The sequence below is a fragment of the Capricornis sumatraensis genome, chromosome 6, assembly GCF_032405125.1.
Source record: "Capricornis sumatraensis isolate serow.1 chromosome 6, serow.2, whole genome shotgun sequence".
Lineage (NCBI taxonomy): Eukaryota > Metazoa > Chordata > Mammalia > Artiodactyla > Bovidae > Capricornis > Capricornis sumatraensis.
Window position 1 is genome coordinate 83,023,057 of NC_091074.1, and position 18,553 is coordinate 83,041,609.

General features: G+C 47.1%; 1 protein-coding gene across 2 annotated transcripts in view; it reads left to right on the forward strand.

Moving 5' to 3' along the window:
* The window catches only part of DPYSL2 (dihydropyrimidinase like 2), a 116,405-nt gene that overhangs the window by 72,544 nt on the left and 25,308 nt on the right, over positions 1–18,553 (forward strand). For both annotated transcript variants that reach the window (XM_068974736.1, XM_068974737.1), the window contains exons 4-7: positions 10,158–10,322; positions 12,458–12,519; positions 13,446–13,526; positions 14,504–14,572. In XM_068974736.1, coding sequence (XP_068830837.1) covers positions 10,158–10,322; positions 12,458–12,519; positions 13,446–13,526; positions 14,504–14,572 — 377 coding nt within the window. The remainder of the gene's footprint in view (positions 1–10,157; positions 10,323–12,457; positions 12,520–13,445; positions 13,527–14,503; positions 14,573–18,553) is intronic.

Sequence of the window (18,553 nt, forward strand, 5' to 3'; positions counted from 1 at the left end):
ATTTGCATGAATATGTCCATAGGAACGTTATGTATAATAGAGGAAAAGTGGAAACAGTCTTTAGGTTCAACACAGGGGAATGGTGAAGAAAGTCGTAATAGATTCTTCAAAGAATAATTCTCATAAAAGATGGAATTGTGAAGACTCTAAGACAACGTGGTATTAAGAAAAAAGCCACAGTTAAGTGAATGTGCCCTGTGATTATACCCACGTAAAACAGATACACATGAAAATTGTATAATTATTAATTACGTTGACTTTGTTCATAGTGCTTTTTAGGTCTACTGTATCCTTCTACTTTTCTGTATATTCATTCTATTAATTTTTGAGAGTTTGATATTGAAACTCCAATAAAAAATCTTAATTTATCTACTTAAAAAATAATTGTAATATAGAGTGGAACTATATGTAGTTTTGTTCTGTATTTTCCAAGTGTCCTTTTAAAGTGTTGCATAATTTCATAAGTTAAAACATAAAAAAGAAAGAGAAAAAAACAAAAAAGAAACAATATATACATGCCAGATCCGGAAGATGGTCTAGAAACTGGAAGATGATCTAGAAAAAAGATGAATATTTATGGTTAGGACGGTGGGATTATGGGTAATATTTTCTCCCGTTAATAAGGAAAGTAAAGGAAACAGTGCAGATTTTGGGCTCAGACCTGGGATTAGTTCTGGTATTGCTACATCTCGTTATGTGTCTCTAGTGACTCTTGAAACTTCCTGGGACTCAGATTCCTCATCAGTAAAAAGCTAGAACCATTTCCAAGGGTCTCTGGATCTGAGCCCGATTGTAGCTACTAATGGTCTCTTCAAGTGGAGTCTGCTGGACTGCTTATGTCAATAAACAATTTGTGAAAAAAACAAACAACAAGAAACAACTTGTGGGCAGTTAGTGCCATTATTGTGCACAAACTGTGAAGTCCCTTAAGCACTCTTGGTGGCTCGGGATCTGCTGGCACCATCCACGGCTTGATGACGCTTTTCCTGAAAGCGCTACTATGCACATCCACCTCAAGTGAGCAGAGAGCAAACTCTTAAATCCATGGAGGCTGTTTTGAAGCTCTTTCTGGTGAAGCAGGTGATTTCCTTCCCTGCCCATGCTGACCAGTTGCCTCTGGTGGGCCCCTTCCTGGAAGGTTGACCCCATGTTGCCTGCAGATGGGCTCTCAGACTCTCCATGGCTGCTTTTGATGAGTCAAAGAGAGGATTTCTGTGCATCATTTGGTTTGTAAATCCTCTTCAAGGATTTACACATTATAAATGGCCCTTCATTGCCACACAAAGATTGCGTTAGCTCTGCCTTTGATCATGAATGCAAGGAGGCCGTGTGCAAACTATACCCAAGCCTCAAAGAAAGGTTTTACGAGGTGCTGACATACTGACAAGCTCTTACCTGGTGCCCCAAATTGAATTTCAGTGACTCAGGTTGGCTGTATCCCCTCTGTCCACCGGGCTAAGTTCATTTGCTGCCTGCTTTAGTGAACCTGCATATGTTTTCGATGATGGAAGAGGGTTTAGGTTTGAAAAGTTGAGGTGTGTGTTATTGACAGATATGCCAAGAAGGTGGTGGTTTGTTGTGGCTGTCGAACAAGGCAGGTTGGGAGCTGAGCTCTGAGACAGTGTCTGCAGAACTGCAGGCAAGTCCCATAGTCTCCAGTTTCCTTGTCTGTAATGTGAACATTGTGAAACTGCCCTGTCTGCTTGATCTGAGCATCACCTGATAAGGCACACCATAGCACTTTGTGGACTACTTGCTATAGAGCTGTACCAAGATGAGGTTGATATTGTTGCTGTGAAACAAACATTGGCATGACATTATAAAATGATTTAATGGTCCTATTCCTATTTTTAAAAATTTCTGTAGGTAGGAGTAGATATGTTTTCGTAAAGTGGGGAGCTTTGGTTATGCCTTGTGCTAAATTGTGAAAATGGATTGAAAAGCCAAGAGGCCTTTCCAAGATCATTGTTAGAATCCAAACTAATACTGGATTTGGAATCTGGGTCCTCTCTCTGCCCTGCTCCCCACCTTTTCTTTCCCATCCTCTATCTCTAGTTCTGATTCCTGGACTCTCCAGGTTGCCTTCTAGCAGCCTGGAAGGAATGAGCAACCTCCTTCCAGCAGGTCCAGGCCACGGGAAGGGAAGTCTAGGGGGCAGAGGGCACGGGCTGCAGGTATGGGGAGCTCCAGGTGCCCGCCTACAGCTTCTGAATGCACAGATGCCTGTGGGCAGCAGGGTCCACCCCTGATAGGTGCTATAGCCTTGGGGTCCCACCTGGTTCCAGCTGCTTGGCATAGGGATTTGCCTGAGACTGAAGAGGGCACAGGTCCCCAGATTCATCCCCCAGTGAGTACTGAGTCTGAGGCCAAGGATGAGTCAAGACACAGGAGACTGCTCTGTCTGGGAGATGGGGTATTGGTGTTTTGGGGAGTCACACCAAGATGATATGGGCAGCGCTGGGATGAACCTGGGGTAAGTTCAGGCGGGGGGAGGCAAGGGTGCAGTGGGCTGAGAGTGACGGGGGTCAGAAACATGGGGTGTTGACAGCATTCACCCCTTTCCAGAACTTGGCAGGAAAGGCAGGGCAGGACGTGAGCAGCAGCCTGAGGATGGAGAGTGTCATTCTTATGTGTATCTTTTCGTATATTGGGTTGGCCCAAAAGTTTGTTTGGGTTTTTCCATATATCTGTGGAAAAACTCGAATAAAGCTTTTGGCCAACCCAGTATTTTTTTTCCCCAAATAATACTAAAATAGTATTTTAGGAGCAGAGTTTTTTTGCTCCATAGCTGGCTACTCATCAGATCAATGAAGAAGCTGTTTGTTTGTTTTATAAGTGCATTTTACTGACTCCTGCCTTTATTCCCACCAGATCTCTAGCTTAATGATTCTAGCAGTGACCCCTGGACCCTGAATGGTTTCTTATGGCTCGGCATGGTTGATATGAACATGTATGCCCAGTTGCTCAGTTGTGTCTGACTCTGTGACCCCATGGACCCGCCCGGCTCCTCTATCCGTGGGATTTCCTAGGCAAGAATGCTGGAGTGAGTTGCCATTTCCTCCTCCAGAGGATTCTTCCGACCCAGGGATCAAACCCTCCTCTTCTGTGTCTCCTGCATTGCAGGCAGATTCTTTACCCACTGAGCCACTGGGGAATACTCGCTTAGTTTTAAAAGCAAGCTAATGTTAAAGGAAGCTTGGGAAAGAGAGAAATAAGAGGATGACCCTGGTGCCTCAAAGTTCGAGCAGTTGGTATGCCTGCGATTGTTCTAGATAGTTCTAGCTTTTAGGAAAATGCTTCCTTGCATGGCAGGAGAAGCAGTATATTTGCACAAGGCGAGAAGTTAGCCCTGGAAGCATGTGGTTTAGAGGCATTTTAATATTTCATAAAGGGATTTACGAGGGAGTTTTCCTTATGTAGTATTGTATTAATAACTCTGTCTTCCCTGCTGGTCTTTTTGAGCATGCTTGTATAGCAGGCACTCTTCAGAGGAGTTTCTGTATTGACTCATTTTCACCTCACTGAAACCTGTGGGTTAGGTACTAGTATCAGTCCCATTTTACAGATGAGGAATGTCAAGTCCCCAGAGGCTGACCATCTCACCCACAGTCACGTGATGAAGAGATAGCAGAACAGGCCAGGAACTCAGTCATCTGACCTCGCCTCTCCTCCCTAGCATCTCCTAATTCCCCGGCCCAGGTGCTTTCTCTTCCCTTTCTGCCTCTTTTGAGGACAAAAACCGTGTTATCCTAACTGGCAGCCCGGACTCCCCAAAGACTCTTATCTCTCCAGCAACAAAAGCCACACTCTGCTGAATAGGTCACCTGGCCTTTGGCTGAGGAGACGCCGGCCCAGCAACTCCAGAGATAAGCCAGCGGTGGTTGTGTTGTCATCTCCCTGGTGGTTTGCTTTTAATTCAGGTCCATTAATTTATCTCAGACGGAAATGGGAGAGGCCAACGTGCACACAGCTAAGCGCAGGGCCTGGAGAAGGAGGCCCAGTGCTGATTCTGGAATGGGGGGCTGGAGAGGGGCAATTCTGATAGGGTAAAGGCCCTAGGGAGCATGGGCGGTGTGTGTACTGACTACAGGAGATTCTAGACCTGCCGCTACAGGGGTCTGTGTTTGAGGCTCCAGAGAGGCAGGGAGAGAGCCTTTGGTGGGACCTGGCAGGACTGAATCCCCACACCCATCTTCCTCCTGCTCCATCTGCTTATCCTCCCAGCAGGCTTGGAATATGGTTCCTATTCAGCCCCCTCAATTCCAGGACAAGGACTGCGGGGGTGACTTTTCTGGCATCTCTCTATGTTCTAAATATGAAGAACTGATTAGAAACACTAACCGCTGGCCTTTTAAAAATCTAGGGTCTTAGATTATGTCAGGGCTGACTTCCCAGGTGTGATGTTGTATGCACTTTAGCAAGATATTACCCTTGTGGAGGGGGTATCAGACTGGGTGGAGGGTCTGAAGCTCTCTCTGTATCATTTCTTAACAACTACATGTGACTCTTTAATTACCATGATGCTGTGCTTAGTCACTCAGTTGTGTCCGACTCTTTGTGACCCCATGGACTGTAGCCCACCAGGCTCCTCTGTCCATGGGATTCTCCAGGCAAGACTACGGGAGTGGGTTGCCATTTCCTCCAAGGGACCTTCCTGACCCAGGGATTGAACCTGTAGCTCCTGTGTCTCCTGCACTGCAGGTGGATTCTTCACCTGCTGGGCCATCTAGTCCGCCACAAACATCATTGTTGTTGTTTAGTTGCTATGTCCTGTCCGACTCTTTGTAGCCCTATGCACTTTAAATAGGGTCTTTTAAATACTACAAACTCCAAAGAGGCCCTAGATTTGAATTTTCCAGGAGCAGCAATGTATTTACATGGCGTTAACACTTTGCTGATATCCAGAACATAGAACAGTGGGATACCAAGACCACTCAAGGCAGTAAAAAGCAATGAAGTGCCGATACGCACTATAATGGATGAACCATGAAAACACCATGCTAATTGCAGGAAGCCAGACACAAGAGACCACATGCTGTATGATTCTTTTTTTAAATGAAATATCCAGAATAGGCAAATCCATAGAGACAGAAAGCAAACTAGTGGTCGCTTAGGGCTGGGAGTTGCAGAGACGGGGGCGTTGGGGAGGGGCTGCTGATGAGTGTGGGGTTTCTTTCCGTGGATGATGTTCTACAATTAGATTGTGGAGACGAGACTAAAACCCATTGAACTGTACGGTTTAAATGTGTAAATTGGCTGGTATGTGGATTATATCACAATAAACCTGTTAAAAAATGTAACATCCTTTGACAGTTTTAAGAGAAATAATAAAAGTCCTTGGGAAATCGCTGGTGTCCTCTAGGTGCAAGCACTTCCAGACACTGGTTGGAACACCTCAATTCCGGCCACTGTCTTGGGGCATGTTTTGGCTCCCTCGTAAACCAGATTCGCAGGCCTCCCACTGAAACCACAGCGGTGTTTCTGATGCTCCTCCTGAGGGTATGGAAACTCAGTGCGTGCCAGACGTTTTGCCAGGTGCTTTCACGTGCTTTCTTTTTGTAAAAATGAATTTTATTTGTTTGTTAATTTTTAGCTGTGCTGGGTCTTCGTTGCTGCATGGGTTTTTCTCTAGTTGCAGCGAGCAGGGGACACTCTCTAGTAACCGTGTGTGGGCTCCTGATTGTGGTGGCTTTTCTTGTTGCAGAGCACACGCTCTAGAGCACATGGGCTTCAGTGTTGCAGCTCTGGGGCTCTAGAGCCCAGGCTCAATAGTTGTGGTGAACTGAGCGTAGTTGGGGATCTTCCGAGACCAGAGATCGAACCTGGGTCTCTTGCATTGGCACGTGGATTCTTTGCCACTGAGCCACTAGGGAAGCTTTCACATGCTTTCTTGAACTCGAAGCCCTGCTTGCATGGATGCTTGACGCCCGTGTTTCCTATGTGAAGAGATGGTGGTTCCAAGGAATATACACAGCAGGAGGGTGATGCTGTGGGAGTCAGCATCAGAACTTGGAGCTCACTGACCCCAAAGGCCATCTTCTTTTCTCTGCCTGCTGCCAGACTGGGTTGATGAGATGTCCCTCTGAGACAGAAGCCAGGCCCTCCCAGGGACAGATGGCTTAGGACAATCACCAGGGAAAAGGCCTGTGGGTTCCATGCAAGTCGTTTCCAGGCTCTGTCTTCCTCGGAGGGGCATCTCTGCTCCCCCCGGAAATGACTGTGACACTCTGCCCTGTTCTCTGGAGCAGCTCTTCCCAGGAGAGCTTCTGTGGAAAGAGAACTGTGGGAAAACATGTGGAGTCATTTCGTGGACACGTTTCTGAGTGTCGTTCATTCTGGCAGGAAATGTGTTTATTCCCCAAAGTCCTCAGCTTTGCCTGTGTCCTGAGTTTTCAAGGGTTCATAACTCTAAGAGCTGTTTTTGGATAGGGAGGGAACCGGATATTTTTGGTACGTGATAGAGCTGTTGTGTAGAAAACAGGACCCTGATGGTAAAGGCACAAGTGAATGACCTTGGCGAGGGGAGTCAGTGGGAAAAGGTTTGCACTCAGCTTCCCTGGTGGCTCGGTGGTAGAGAATCCTCCTGCTAGTGAAGGAGACAGGGTTTGACCCCTGGGTCAGAAAGATCCCTGGAGAAGGAAATGGCAACCCATTCCAGTATTCTTGCCTGGGAAATCCCATGGACAGAGGAGCCTGGTGGGCTACCTTCCATGGGGTCACAAAGAGTAGGACACGACTGAGCGACTAAACAACAATAACAGCAAGTGATATCAGGGTGGTCCCAGGAAGATTCCTCAGCTCCTGGGAACTTATTAAAAGTGCGGATTCCCAGGTGCCCGCCCAGGCTACAGACTCTGAAAGTCTGGGAGTGATGTCCAGGAAACTGGGTTTTAATTAGCTTTCAAGATAATTTTCTCTGAAGTTTGAGGAGCCTAGCACCCGATGATCTGACATACGCTTGGGGTTGAACAGGAAAATCTGGTTGTGTTCCCAGGAGGGCATGCCCTCCTGAGCTTGACCTATCTTGCAGGGTTATGTATGAGCTGGAAGGGAGCATTCATCCATTTGTTGAAAATACATATTGAGCACTTCCTGTATCAGTGCATCCACACCCTGCTCTGGAGACTATATCCCATGGAGGAGGGTGGGGTGGGGTGGAGTGGGGGCTAGAGTCAGAGAGAAAGTGTGCTCAGTCGTGTCTGATTCTTTGTGACCCCATAGACTGTAGCCCTCCAGTCCTCTATGCATGCCATAAAGTAGGGAAACCTGATGCAGAAACTGCTGCAAATGGGAATGTGACCCTGGGGTGCTGACATTTGACCCAATCAGAAGGGGAAAAAAAGCCGAGATGCCCAAGGAAAGAGCAAGGTGAGTGGATTTCCAAAGAGAGGGCACTGGCCCTGCAAAGGTCTGGGGGTGGGGGAACTGGCAGGTCAAAGAATGGAACATGGCCGGCCAGGGTGGCCTGAAGGTGGTGAGCAGTGGGTAGGTAGCAGAGATTACGTTGGAGAGATAAGTTGGGGCTGATTTTCAGAAACAAAAAGAGGAGTTAGAGTTTTGCTCTATAAATGATGAGCAGCTACTGGAGGCTTTGGAGGAGGGCAAGTGATGAAGCAAAGGGTGTGACTAGGGAAGATTCTGCCAAAACTATGATTGCTACTAAGTCAAATTTTAGTCCTTTTTTTTTTTTTTTTTGCTGAGGGCATGGGGAACCAATTTAGAAAGAAAACTTAGAATCACTTTGTCAGAGTTTCTATGTTAGCAGATGGAACAGACGTGTATTAGAAGTGTACCTCCTGCAGAAAAAACTAACACAACGTTGTAAGGCAATTATATGCCCAAAAAAAGTATACATCCTCATTGCTTTCATTAGATAACATTATATGTTATATACCAGCTATATATTTACCTATTAATTACATATGCTGCTACTTATAAAAAGTAAATTTTGTCAGAAGAAGATTCAGCTTCAATGTTCATATTTTCCAGGCATATAAAGCCAAGCTCAATTGATTGCAGTTGAGCAGTGTCTGTGAGATTTGATCCAGTTCAGAAACTCAACCTCATTAGTGTTGCCTGTGCTGGCATTTTCTTAGCTGAGAACTGCTTACCTGGCTGTAGAAAATCTAATATATAGAAGAATGATTCATTGCTTCAGGCATCAAGAGTCTTGGGTTTTGTCCTCTTGGTTGCATAAGTTTGAATTGACCTTGGACACGTCACTTTGGTTTGTATTTGAGTGTCTCTGGGCAGAAGATGAGTAATAATAATCATGGCAATTGGGCGAGAGCTCTTCAAGACCTAAGAGAGACCACAGCCCATGCAAAGGCCCTGTGGCAGAGAGGAGCAGGCTGATAATATTATAGCAACTCAAAGGCAGTCACTGAGCAGCTGGTGAGCAGAGTGCAAGGGGTAAATGGTCCAGGGTGATTTCTAGAGGTAGGCAAGGATCTTGTTGGGAACTTTAATTTTTATCTGGGGACTTCCCTGGGGTGTGCTCAGTTGTGTCAGAATCTCTGCAACCCCATGGACTGTAGCCGCTCTGTCCATGGGATTTTCGAGGGAAGAATACTTGGAGGGGGTTGCCATTTCTTCCTCTAGTGGATCTTCCCCACCCAGGGATCAAACCCACACTCCTCATTGCAGGTGGATTCTTTACCACTGAGCCATCGGGGAGGTCCAGTGGATAAGACTCTGCACTCCCAGGGCAGGGGACCTGGGTTTGATCTCTGATTAGGGAACTAGATTCTCCATGCTGCTACTAAGAGTTCGCATGCCTCAACTAAAGATCCTGCCTGCTTCAGTGGAGATCCTGCTGCTGTACTAAAACCTGGTACAGCCAAATAAATAGACAAATAAATATTAAATTTTTTTTTTTATCTGAAGAGTAAGAGGAAACCATTGGAGGATTTAAACTGGGGAGGGACGTAAGGTTGGATTTCCCTGGTGGCTCAGTTGGTAAAGAATCTACCTGTGATGCAGGAGACCCAGCTTTAATCCCTGGGTGGAGAAGATCTCCTGGAGAAGGAAATGGCAACACAATCCAATATTCTTGCCTGGAAAATCCCTGGGCAAAGAGTCTGGTGGGTTACGGTTCATGGGGTTGCAAAGAATTGGACATAATTTAGTGACTAAAGCACATAATGTTGATAGATATGCTGTGCCATTGAATCCTCATAACCAGTGTGTGTGGTACGTAATATCCCTGTTTTTTTAAAAAATACTTTTCTTGATGTGGACCACTTTTTAAAGTCTTTATTGAATTTGTTACAATATTGTTTCTGTTTTATATTTCGTTTTTTTGGCCCCGAGGCATGTGGGATCTTAGCTCCCCAACCAGGGATCAAACCTGTGCCCCCTTCATTGGAAGGCAAAGTCTTAACTACTGGCCTACCAGGGAAGTGCCCATATCTCTATTTTAAACCAATCCAGAAACTTAGGGTAGTGGAGATGAAGTAGGTCACCTTGCTGGTGGGGAGTGGAGCCAGGAAACAAAGCCACGTAAGCCTGACTAGTCCTCTGTACTCCCTATCAGCCTGCTTCAATAATAATATAACAATAATTGCAGTTTTAAAATGCTTTGAACTCTTAGGATGAACAATCGCCCTTGAATTACAAAGTGGTATTATGCCGCAGAAATCCGAGTGGTGATGAGATAGTGGATATGCCAGGGAACCTTTACATTTGATCTTAGCCGAAAGACGGAGAAGCGGTTGCTGGGGACCTTTTAAAAGGCCCCGTCTGCATGGCTTTGGTCCAGCATCTTCAAGTTCCCTGTCGTCTGGTGGAGGGTGTCCCCGAAATAGCTATCAACACAGAAAAGGGCTCGGTGGCTCCGGCTCGCCATTTGACACTGCCATTGTCCAAAAGGACTCATTGTCCATGAAATGTGCCCGAGGTCTGTGCTTTCAGGGGTTTTGCGCCGGGAAATCAGATCTGGGCAGGTCATGCATGGTTTCACTGGAGCAGTCATGCCATGCCAAGTTTCTGCTTTCTCCTTTTTGGGTAGTCTGCTGGTTAAGTAGATTCTTAGAACCTGGTGGTAGAGTTCCATCTTACTTTTGAGCCCTTGTTCAGGGTTGAAATGGGGAAACAGCTTCTGGCTTGCTCACCTGGAAGCTCCTATTGGTGACGAGGACACTTCTGCTCCTTTCTAGTTGACCATGTGGTTCCTGAGCCTGGGACGAGCCTGCTGGCCGCCTTTGACCAGTGGCGGGAATGGGCCGACAGCAAGTCCTGCTGTGACTACTCTCTGCACGTGGACATCACTGAATGGCACAAGGGCATCCAGGAGGAGATGGAGGCTCTGGTGAAGGACCATGGTAGGTTGTGCCCACCCAACACTTCCTGGGGGTGTTTACTTCTCAGACCACGAGTTGTGTGAATAGTGCTCCTAGGGGCCTTCTGCACCTGCCTTGTTTGCCAGGAGGGAGGGCGTGGCCTGCAACTTGGGCTGGGCATGGCCATGGTCAGACAACTGGTCACAGCTTATTGGTGTAAGCACACCGTGTGCGCATGCCAGCCAGGCTGGGGAGTTGAGGATGAGAGAGGGATTTGCTCTTAAAGGAGAAGAGTGCACCTCCCAGGGAGGATTCTTGGTAATCTCAGAGGAGAGCCCGGGACCCTGATACAGGACTTTGGCAGCCTCTGTTTGCAAACCCAGGAGAACCAGGGTAGATTTGAGGGTGATGAGGCTCTGGAACCACATGAGGTGTCTTTTTTTGTTCCATAGGACTATTTGAGGGAGCCAGATTCTAAGGACTGGGTTCTGAAAGATTCCCCGGGATATTGTGATATTAGGGATATTGGGGGGATCTTAACCACCTCCAGGTGCCCCTGGGTCCCTCTTATCCACAGGAGCCTTAGGGATTTGGGTGATGTTATCAGACAACATCATCTTTGGGGGTCTTCTTGACCTTGGCTATAGATTGGAGATCACATGGGGTCACATGTTGACCTCTTTGGATCCAAATCATCAAGGAAACGTCTATGCTCTATGGTTCTGAACTTCTAGGCTCAGAAATACCATGAGCTGAGAGTAAAATCTAGGCATAGATACGGTAGATATCTACAGATACAGTGGAAAAAGCTTAGAATGATAATCTGTAGTCTGGGGCTTATTTCTCTGCTTTTTCACAAACTAGCTGTGTTACCTTGGCCAAATCACTTAAATTTTATGAGTCTCAATTTAACAAAAAGTCTCACATGAAGATATTGGATTAGATACCCTAAGATTCGTTCCCACAAGAAAGAAACTAGGTAATCCTTAACCTTTCTCACTTTGCCAAATACTGAGACTCACATGGATTAAATGCTAATAATGAATTTACTCCACATCAGCCTGGAGGGTTACCATAGCAACTGTTGCCTAGCAGGAGAGAAGGGCCAAAGTGTCCCAAGGCATTGAACACAGGCAGCTTCCAGCACCCCCATGGCTTGAATTAAGCTCCAAGGCTAGCAGGTTGTCAGTACAGTTGTTTACCCTTGTGATGGATGTTGATCAAGGATGTTTGGTCTGGTGCTTTTGGAAGCAAAAACTCTAAAATGCCAGGGTGAGAGCTGTGACATCTGCTGTTGCACCCACAGACCTTGTCTTACTTAAAACACTTCTGAAAAATCAGCATAGAAGGCAGTCAGTTTACTGGAGAAAAGACATTTGTTATAGATCTTTGAATTCACTTTCTTGTTAAAGTCACAGCAGTTAGGAGCAAAATATACTTTTAATTATGTTAGAATACAACATAATGTGAAATTTGCTGTCTTAGTCATTTTAAATGTACAGCTCAGTGACACTAAGGACATTCCCATTGTTGTGCAGCCATCACTGCCATCCGTCTCCAGACCTTTCTTTCATCTTTCCAAACTAAAACTCTGTCTCCGTTAAACCATACTTTTCCCTTTCCCCAACCCCTGTTCTACTTGTTGTCCCTGTGAATTTGGCATATAGGTGGAATCCTACAGCGTTTGTCCTTTTGTGACTGGCTTATTTCACTTAGCAGAATGTCCTCAAGGCTCATCCACGTTGTAGCCTGTGTTAGAATTCCCTTCATTTTAAGGCTGAATAATATTCCATTGTATGGATGGACATTTTGTTTAGCCCTTCATCCATGGACATTTATTTTGCTTTTACCTTTCGGCTCTTTTGAACAATGCTGCTGTGAAAATGGGTGTACAGATACTAGCAATTTAAAATTTTGATACAGTTTTAAATTAAGAGAAAACTGTAAAAATATTAAAAAGAACCCTTATGCACCCTAATACCAGATTTGCCAGTTGCTTGTATTTTATCACATATATTTGCTTTATCTTTTGATCTCTATCTTTATCTCTTCCTTTCTTCCTCTTTCTGAGTTTCTCTCTCCACACACATATACATATTATAACTTCCTTATTCCCATCCAGATTATTTGGTTTATCTGTGAGTCATGTCTCCACCTCTGTTTTGTCTGTCCTCTAGGGGTGAATTCCTTCCTCGTGTACATGGCTTTCAAAGATCGCTTCCAGCTCACGGATTCCCAGGTAAGAAAAGCTGGCTTTTCTTTCTGGCATTTGGTACATTTGGGCCAATGCTGTTGTCTTTTTTTTTTTTTGGCATATAATTGCTTTATAATGTTGCATTAGTTTCTGCTATATAACCAAATGAATCAGCTGTATGTACACATATATCCCCTCTCTCTTGGACCTCCATCCCACCCCTCTAGGTCATCACAGAGCACTGAACTGAACTTCCTGTGCTCTATTGCAGCTTCCCACTAGCTATCTGTTTTATACCTAGCAGTATGGTACTGGCACAAAAAAACAGAAATAGAGATCAATGGAGCAAGATAGAAAGCCCAGAGATAAACCCATGCACCTGTGATCAGCTAATCTATGGCAAAGGAGGCAAGAATATACAGTGGAGAAAAGACAGTCTCTTCAATAAGTGGTGCTGGGAAAACTGGACAGCTACATGTAAAAGAATGCAGTGGGAGCACTCCCTGACAGCACACACAAAAATTAACCCAGCATGGACTGCTGCTGTCTTCACAGCCGCCTCCAGTGTATGCTCACGGGAAATGATTGGTGGATAAAGTCCCTGATGTCACTCCCTTCAGGGGATGGTATGAAGCCTGTGCCGTGGGCCCCTAGGACTGGTGTTCCCAGGTTCTGGAATCAGCCACCTGCCTGGGGCAAACCTGGTGCAGAGCCGGTATCACCCACCAGCTTCTCCCCGTCTAAGCCCTGGAGGTTACACTGTCTCTGTTGATTATCTGTTAATTACTAAGAGGTCCTTCTCTGCTACCTGTGACCAGAAACACTGCCCTCAGGCACGTCAGAAAAGCTGGCCTTCATAGAAGCATCGAGGGGTCCTGGTGCTAGTCCTGGTGGCTGTCAGGGAGGTGGTGGTACTTGTGACCAGGAACACTGAGTTCCCTGTCTCTGATCCCACACCCTCCCTCTCTCAGATCTATGAAGTCCTGAGCGTGATCCGGGATATTGGAGCGATTGCCCAGGTCCACGCAGAAAACGGCGACATCATCGCAGAGGTGCGTGCTTCCGCGGTGTCACCGCCACGTGACCCACTGGGCGAGAGGCAGGCTCGAGGGAGTGGACTGGCTGCCGTAGCTCACCTCCAGGGGGACAAGCAGAGTGACCCAGGGGGACCGTGGGAACAGTCTTACGACAGCATGAAGGTTGGAGATGCGCACCCCTTGATGTGTTCTCAGGACAAACAGCCTTTCCATAGAGAAGTCCTTTCTCTCAGCGCTGTGATGTGGTTGCCTGCAGGGAGCTGGATGTGGACACCCACATATAGACATGTCACACCGTAGCCGAGGACTGGGGATACATTGGCTTTTAGCATCCTAGGGGATAGCTGTACTGTTGGCGAGGCTGTAACTGATCTGTCATAACTCAGGCAGGACCGGGAATGGGGTACCAAGCCCTCTCTTCGTGGGGTCTTGGGATGAGGGTCAAAAGTGCCACTTTAGTTTAATTTTTGGTCAGGCTGCATGGCATGTGGGATCTTAGTTCCCTGATCAGGGATCGAACCCGTACTCCCTGAATTGGAAGTGTGGAGTAGTAACCACTGAACCGCCAGGAAAGTCCCAGCAGTTCCATTTTGATGTTTCATCGGAGTGAGTTTTACCCAGATCTTGGCAATCAGGCTCATGTGGGATCCAGTTCCCCCTGACAGCCTTGTTGTTGTCCAGTTCGTGGCCAACTGTTTGTGACCCCATGGACTGCAGCATGCCAGGCTTCCCTGTCCTTCACCATCTCTCAGAGTTTGCTGTCCATTGAGTTGGTGATGACATCCAACCTTCTCATCGTCTGTCATCCTCTTCTCCTCCTGCCTTCAATCTTTCCCAGCATCAGGGTCTTTTTTAATGAAGTTGACTCTTCATATCAGGTGGCCAGCGTACTGGAGCTTCAGCTTCAGCATCTGTCCTTCCAATGAATATTCAGAGTTGATTTCCTTTCAGATTGACTGGGTTGACAGCCTGGTTTTCTTTAAACATTGCAGGAGCAGCAGAGGATCCTGGATCTGGGCATCACAGGCCCTGAGGGACATGTGCTGAGCCGGCCTGAGGAGGTGAGTGCCTGCTGAATGGAGGGGATGAATCCCTGTTCTGGGGTGGGCGCCGCCGGAGCCACAAAGCGCCCACTTCCTGCCTGTTGAGAATGTCGGTTTTTTCCCTTGGATGCTAATTTTGGTCCCTGGAGATGTCCCAGTCCGCTGCTGAGAAGTGTCTACACAGGCAAAGTGAAGTGTTAGAATGTGCTGTGGAGTAAAGCAGTGTGGCTTGTTTAACCTAAAGACTCCTCTTTCTGTCTCTAATTCTCCAAGCCCTTCCTTGTGTAGACAAACACAAACAGCTTTTATTAGCATCCAGCAATAGGGGGTTTTGTGGTTCATAACCCAGGGCCTCCAGCATCCTGCCATAAAAGCTCTTATAAGTATCTAGAAGACAGAAGGGAGATTGTAAGTGTTTCCATGATAAGTCTACACGGGGTATAGCACAATCAGCAGAGTGTGGTGGACCGAATCTTTCACAGTCGAGGGAGGAGAATTCAGAGCAGGATTCTTGCTGGTCCAGAGGTTGGGAGTCACTGCTTTGGATGGTGAAGCTTGTGAGTGAGAAGGAGGGTTTACATCTTACATGACAGAAGAGTCTGTTTTTCTGAATGAGAATCTGTGGCCTCAGTACTTTTCAGGAACTAGCTCTTTAAGGAAAGGCTCAAGGTCAGGCTTTGGAGTTCCTGGTGGCTCTGAGCAAAGAGGATGCTGGGGAGTCTGATGGAAGTGAAGAGACTGTCCTGGGAAAAGGGACAGGCAGAAAAGGCAGATAAAATTGCCACATGGATGATGACTTAAAATTAGGATTTTTCCTCCCAGAAACAGGTGGTGGAAGATGCTGGGTCAGAGGGGTACGGATGGGACCAGGGCCCCCAAATCACAGCATTTCACGGTTAGGACATCCCCCAGTGAGACTGGGGAGGGGTCACTTGGGTTAGGACCCATGGGTGCAGGGGCTCTGCTCCCGCTAGAAGAAAATGGGTTCTGAGCGTGTGGTGTTGAAGTTGCCATCAACAGGCTGCCTGGGGTGAGAAGTGCCTTGTCTCATCAGGCTTTTCCCCAGGCTTTGTGGGAAGGGATGAGGCTGAAAAAGGAGAAAGATTGTAGGAAAGAGGCAGAAAAAGCAAAAGCGGAAATCACTTCGAATGTTTTGCACACACTGAGGGCTTAATATCCTTGTTCTGCCATTGTTACCACATATGTGCACACATACACAGACACATACAGAGATACACACACACGCACATACATACACAGCATCACAGACATGCAGACATATATACAGGGACTCATAGGGTCAGAGACACTCACAGTTACATCTATATACATACACGGACACACAGACATAGACACATACAGAGTCACAGAAACAGAGTCACAGACACACACACAGAGTCACAGGCACACATAATTACACACATTTGCATACACAGATATGTGCACACCAGGGCACCTTCATTACCATCTGAGACTCAGGACGTTTCCTTCAGATGGAGGGACAGCTGTGTCCAGGGGACCCGTTCCATTCTGCTTGCCTGTGTGTGGTGCTGCCTGGAGGCGATGCCTTTGTCACCTGGGTCTCTTGTGTAAAGAAATCACAAGGGTGTGAAGTTTAGCATCAGAGAGCTAGCAAGTGCAGTTCCTGCCTGCCCCCCTGACCACACTCAGTGTACACACGCACACGCACACACACACGCACACACACACACACACACACACACACACAGCCGGGAGCCCAAGCTCCGTGGGAAGCCAGTGGCCTGTGTAACCAGGTGGTGACTCCTGGGGCTGGGCTTCATTAGAATGTTTACTCTTAACCTTCATCCAGGAGCCTGGCTGGGAGCCCCTCCCCTCCAGTTCCAACCCTCCAGGAGAGAAGGGGAAGAGGATGTTGTCTTCTTCCTGTGGCCCAGGGCTCCTAGTGAGAGCTGCCTGCTGGTTTCCATTTCAGAGCCTTCCTGGGGGCTTGCTTTCTGTCTTCCCTCTGCCACCATCTGCACTGCCTCCCCAGGTCCTGGCATGCCCGCATCAGAAAGCGAGTTCCTCCTGGGTTTACTAAACAGGCCAAAGCTATCAGAGAAGAGGGGGCCTGGTTGCCATTATGACCACAAACGTCACCTGTTTTTCCACCTTGAGGCATGGGACATTTCTTTTGCAGCTGCTGCTGTGTTGGGACCCCTAGAATCCTTCTTTGGGAGCTGGCAGCCCTAGCAGCACTCCACTATGGGGAGGTCCTGGCTCCTTGAGGGGGGTCCTGTGGTCCCACGAGAGGCTGCTTTTGGGACTGTCTGCTTTCTAGGGGCATGTGCTGCTGAGCTGGTTCAGAGGCACTGACTCAAGGCCAGGCACAGTGTGTGGTGCTTTTCCTGAGCAGGTGCATCCTTAGGACAGCCGTGTGAGCCTCCAAGTGCCAGGTGGCACCTTCTCCTTCGGCTCCTGGGGATGGTTTTTCAGTTTATTGGTAGGGATCTATTAACAACAGTGTGTTATATTGTACGTAGGGCCTCCCAGGTGACTCAGATGGTAAAGGAGACCCAAGTTTGGTTGCTGGGCCTGCGGTTCAGGAGACACAGTTTCGATCACCGGGTCGGGAAGATCCCCTGGAGAAAGGAATGGCTACTCTCTCCAGTATTCTTGCCTGGAGAATTCTATGGACAGAAGAGCCTGGCGGGCTATATAGTCCATGGGGTCTTAAAGAGTCGGACACGAGTGAGCGACTAACACTTTTATTTTTCACATACTATACATAAGCAATAAAGAGAATAAAACATGGTTGCATATTGAGGGAACTGAGCTTTAGTATGAAGTTAGGGAGATTCTGCCAGTGCAAAAAACACAGTTAATAACATAATTCCTTCCTGGTTTCATGATCCATTGACAGCATCCTGATGGTTAACTTGAACTTGACTTGAACCACACAAAACATACTCTTCTTTCTGCTGCACTTTCCAACTCACCAAGTGAGATGGCTGGTAGGATTTCCCTCAGTTTTCAGCAGAGAAGATTGAAAGGGAGACAAATAGGGATGTAGGAATCTATTAATAGAGACCTCCTGTCCATCAGCGGTACCCAAGAGCATATTATGATGGAGGCAGTGCTCAGCCTGTAGGGAATGTTGAGATAGATAAGAAAGTGGTCCTTTGTGAGGGGAATTTTGGATGAGCTGGGGGGTGGGGGATGGTGAAAGGGGGAGATGCAGAGTAAGCAGATGGGGTGACATGTGATGGGCTTCTGAGCCAGTAAGAGATGTAAGACTGGTGTCGGGGGAGTTCCCTGTTGGCCTAGTGGTTAGAATAATGGGCTTTCACTGCTGTGGCCCAGGTTCAGTCACAGGTTGGGGAACTGAGATCCTGCAAGCCATGCTGTGTGGCCAAAAGTAAAAAACAAAACAAAGCATGTGCGTGCACACACACACACACACACACACACACACACACACACAGCCTGTTGTCTGGGTGGAGAGTGGGGTCTCGGAGGTGAAGGTGACAGAATTTTTGATGGAGAAGGAAAACCCCTAGCTGGCATGGGATGACTGGGGTACGGTCATTACATGGGGTGGCTCGTCTTAAAAGCAGAAAGCATGGCTCAGGTGACCGCTTAAATCCCTGACAGCTCTAAAGAGACAAAGACAAAGTTTTATTTTTAAACATAACACTGTTGTCATAATACTGAAGCCAGATTTCAGTGTGCATGAGACAATTTATGTTTTCTAGCGAAGGCATACATGTGTACTGGGCTTCCTCTGTAGCTCAGTTGGTAAAAAATCTGCCTGCAATGTAGGAGAGCCAGGTTTTATCCCTGGGTCGGGAAGATCCCCTGGAGAAGGAAATGGCAACCCACTCCAGTATTCTTGCCTGAAGAATCCCATGGACGGAGGAGCCTGGTGGGTACAGTCCATGGGGTCATAATATGTACATGCAGAAGGGTATGCATGAATCCTTCCATGGTTCCTGGTGAAACTTGGGAGAGGTGGGGTTTACATGACCTTTTCTCTCC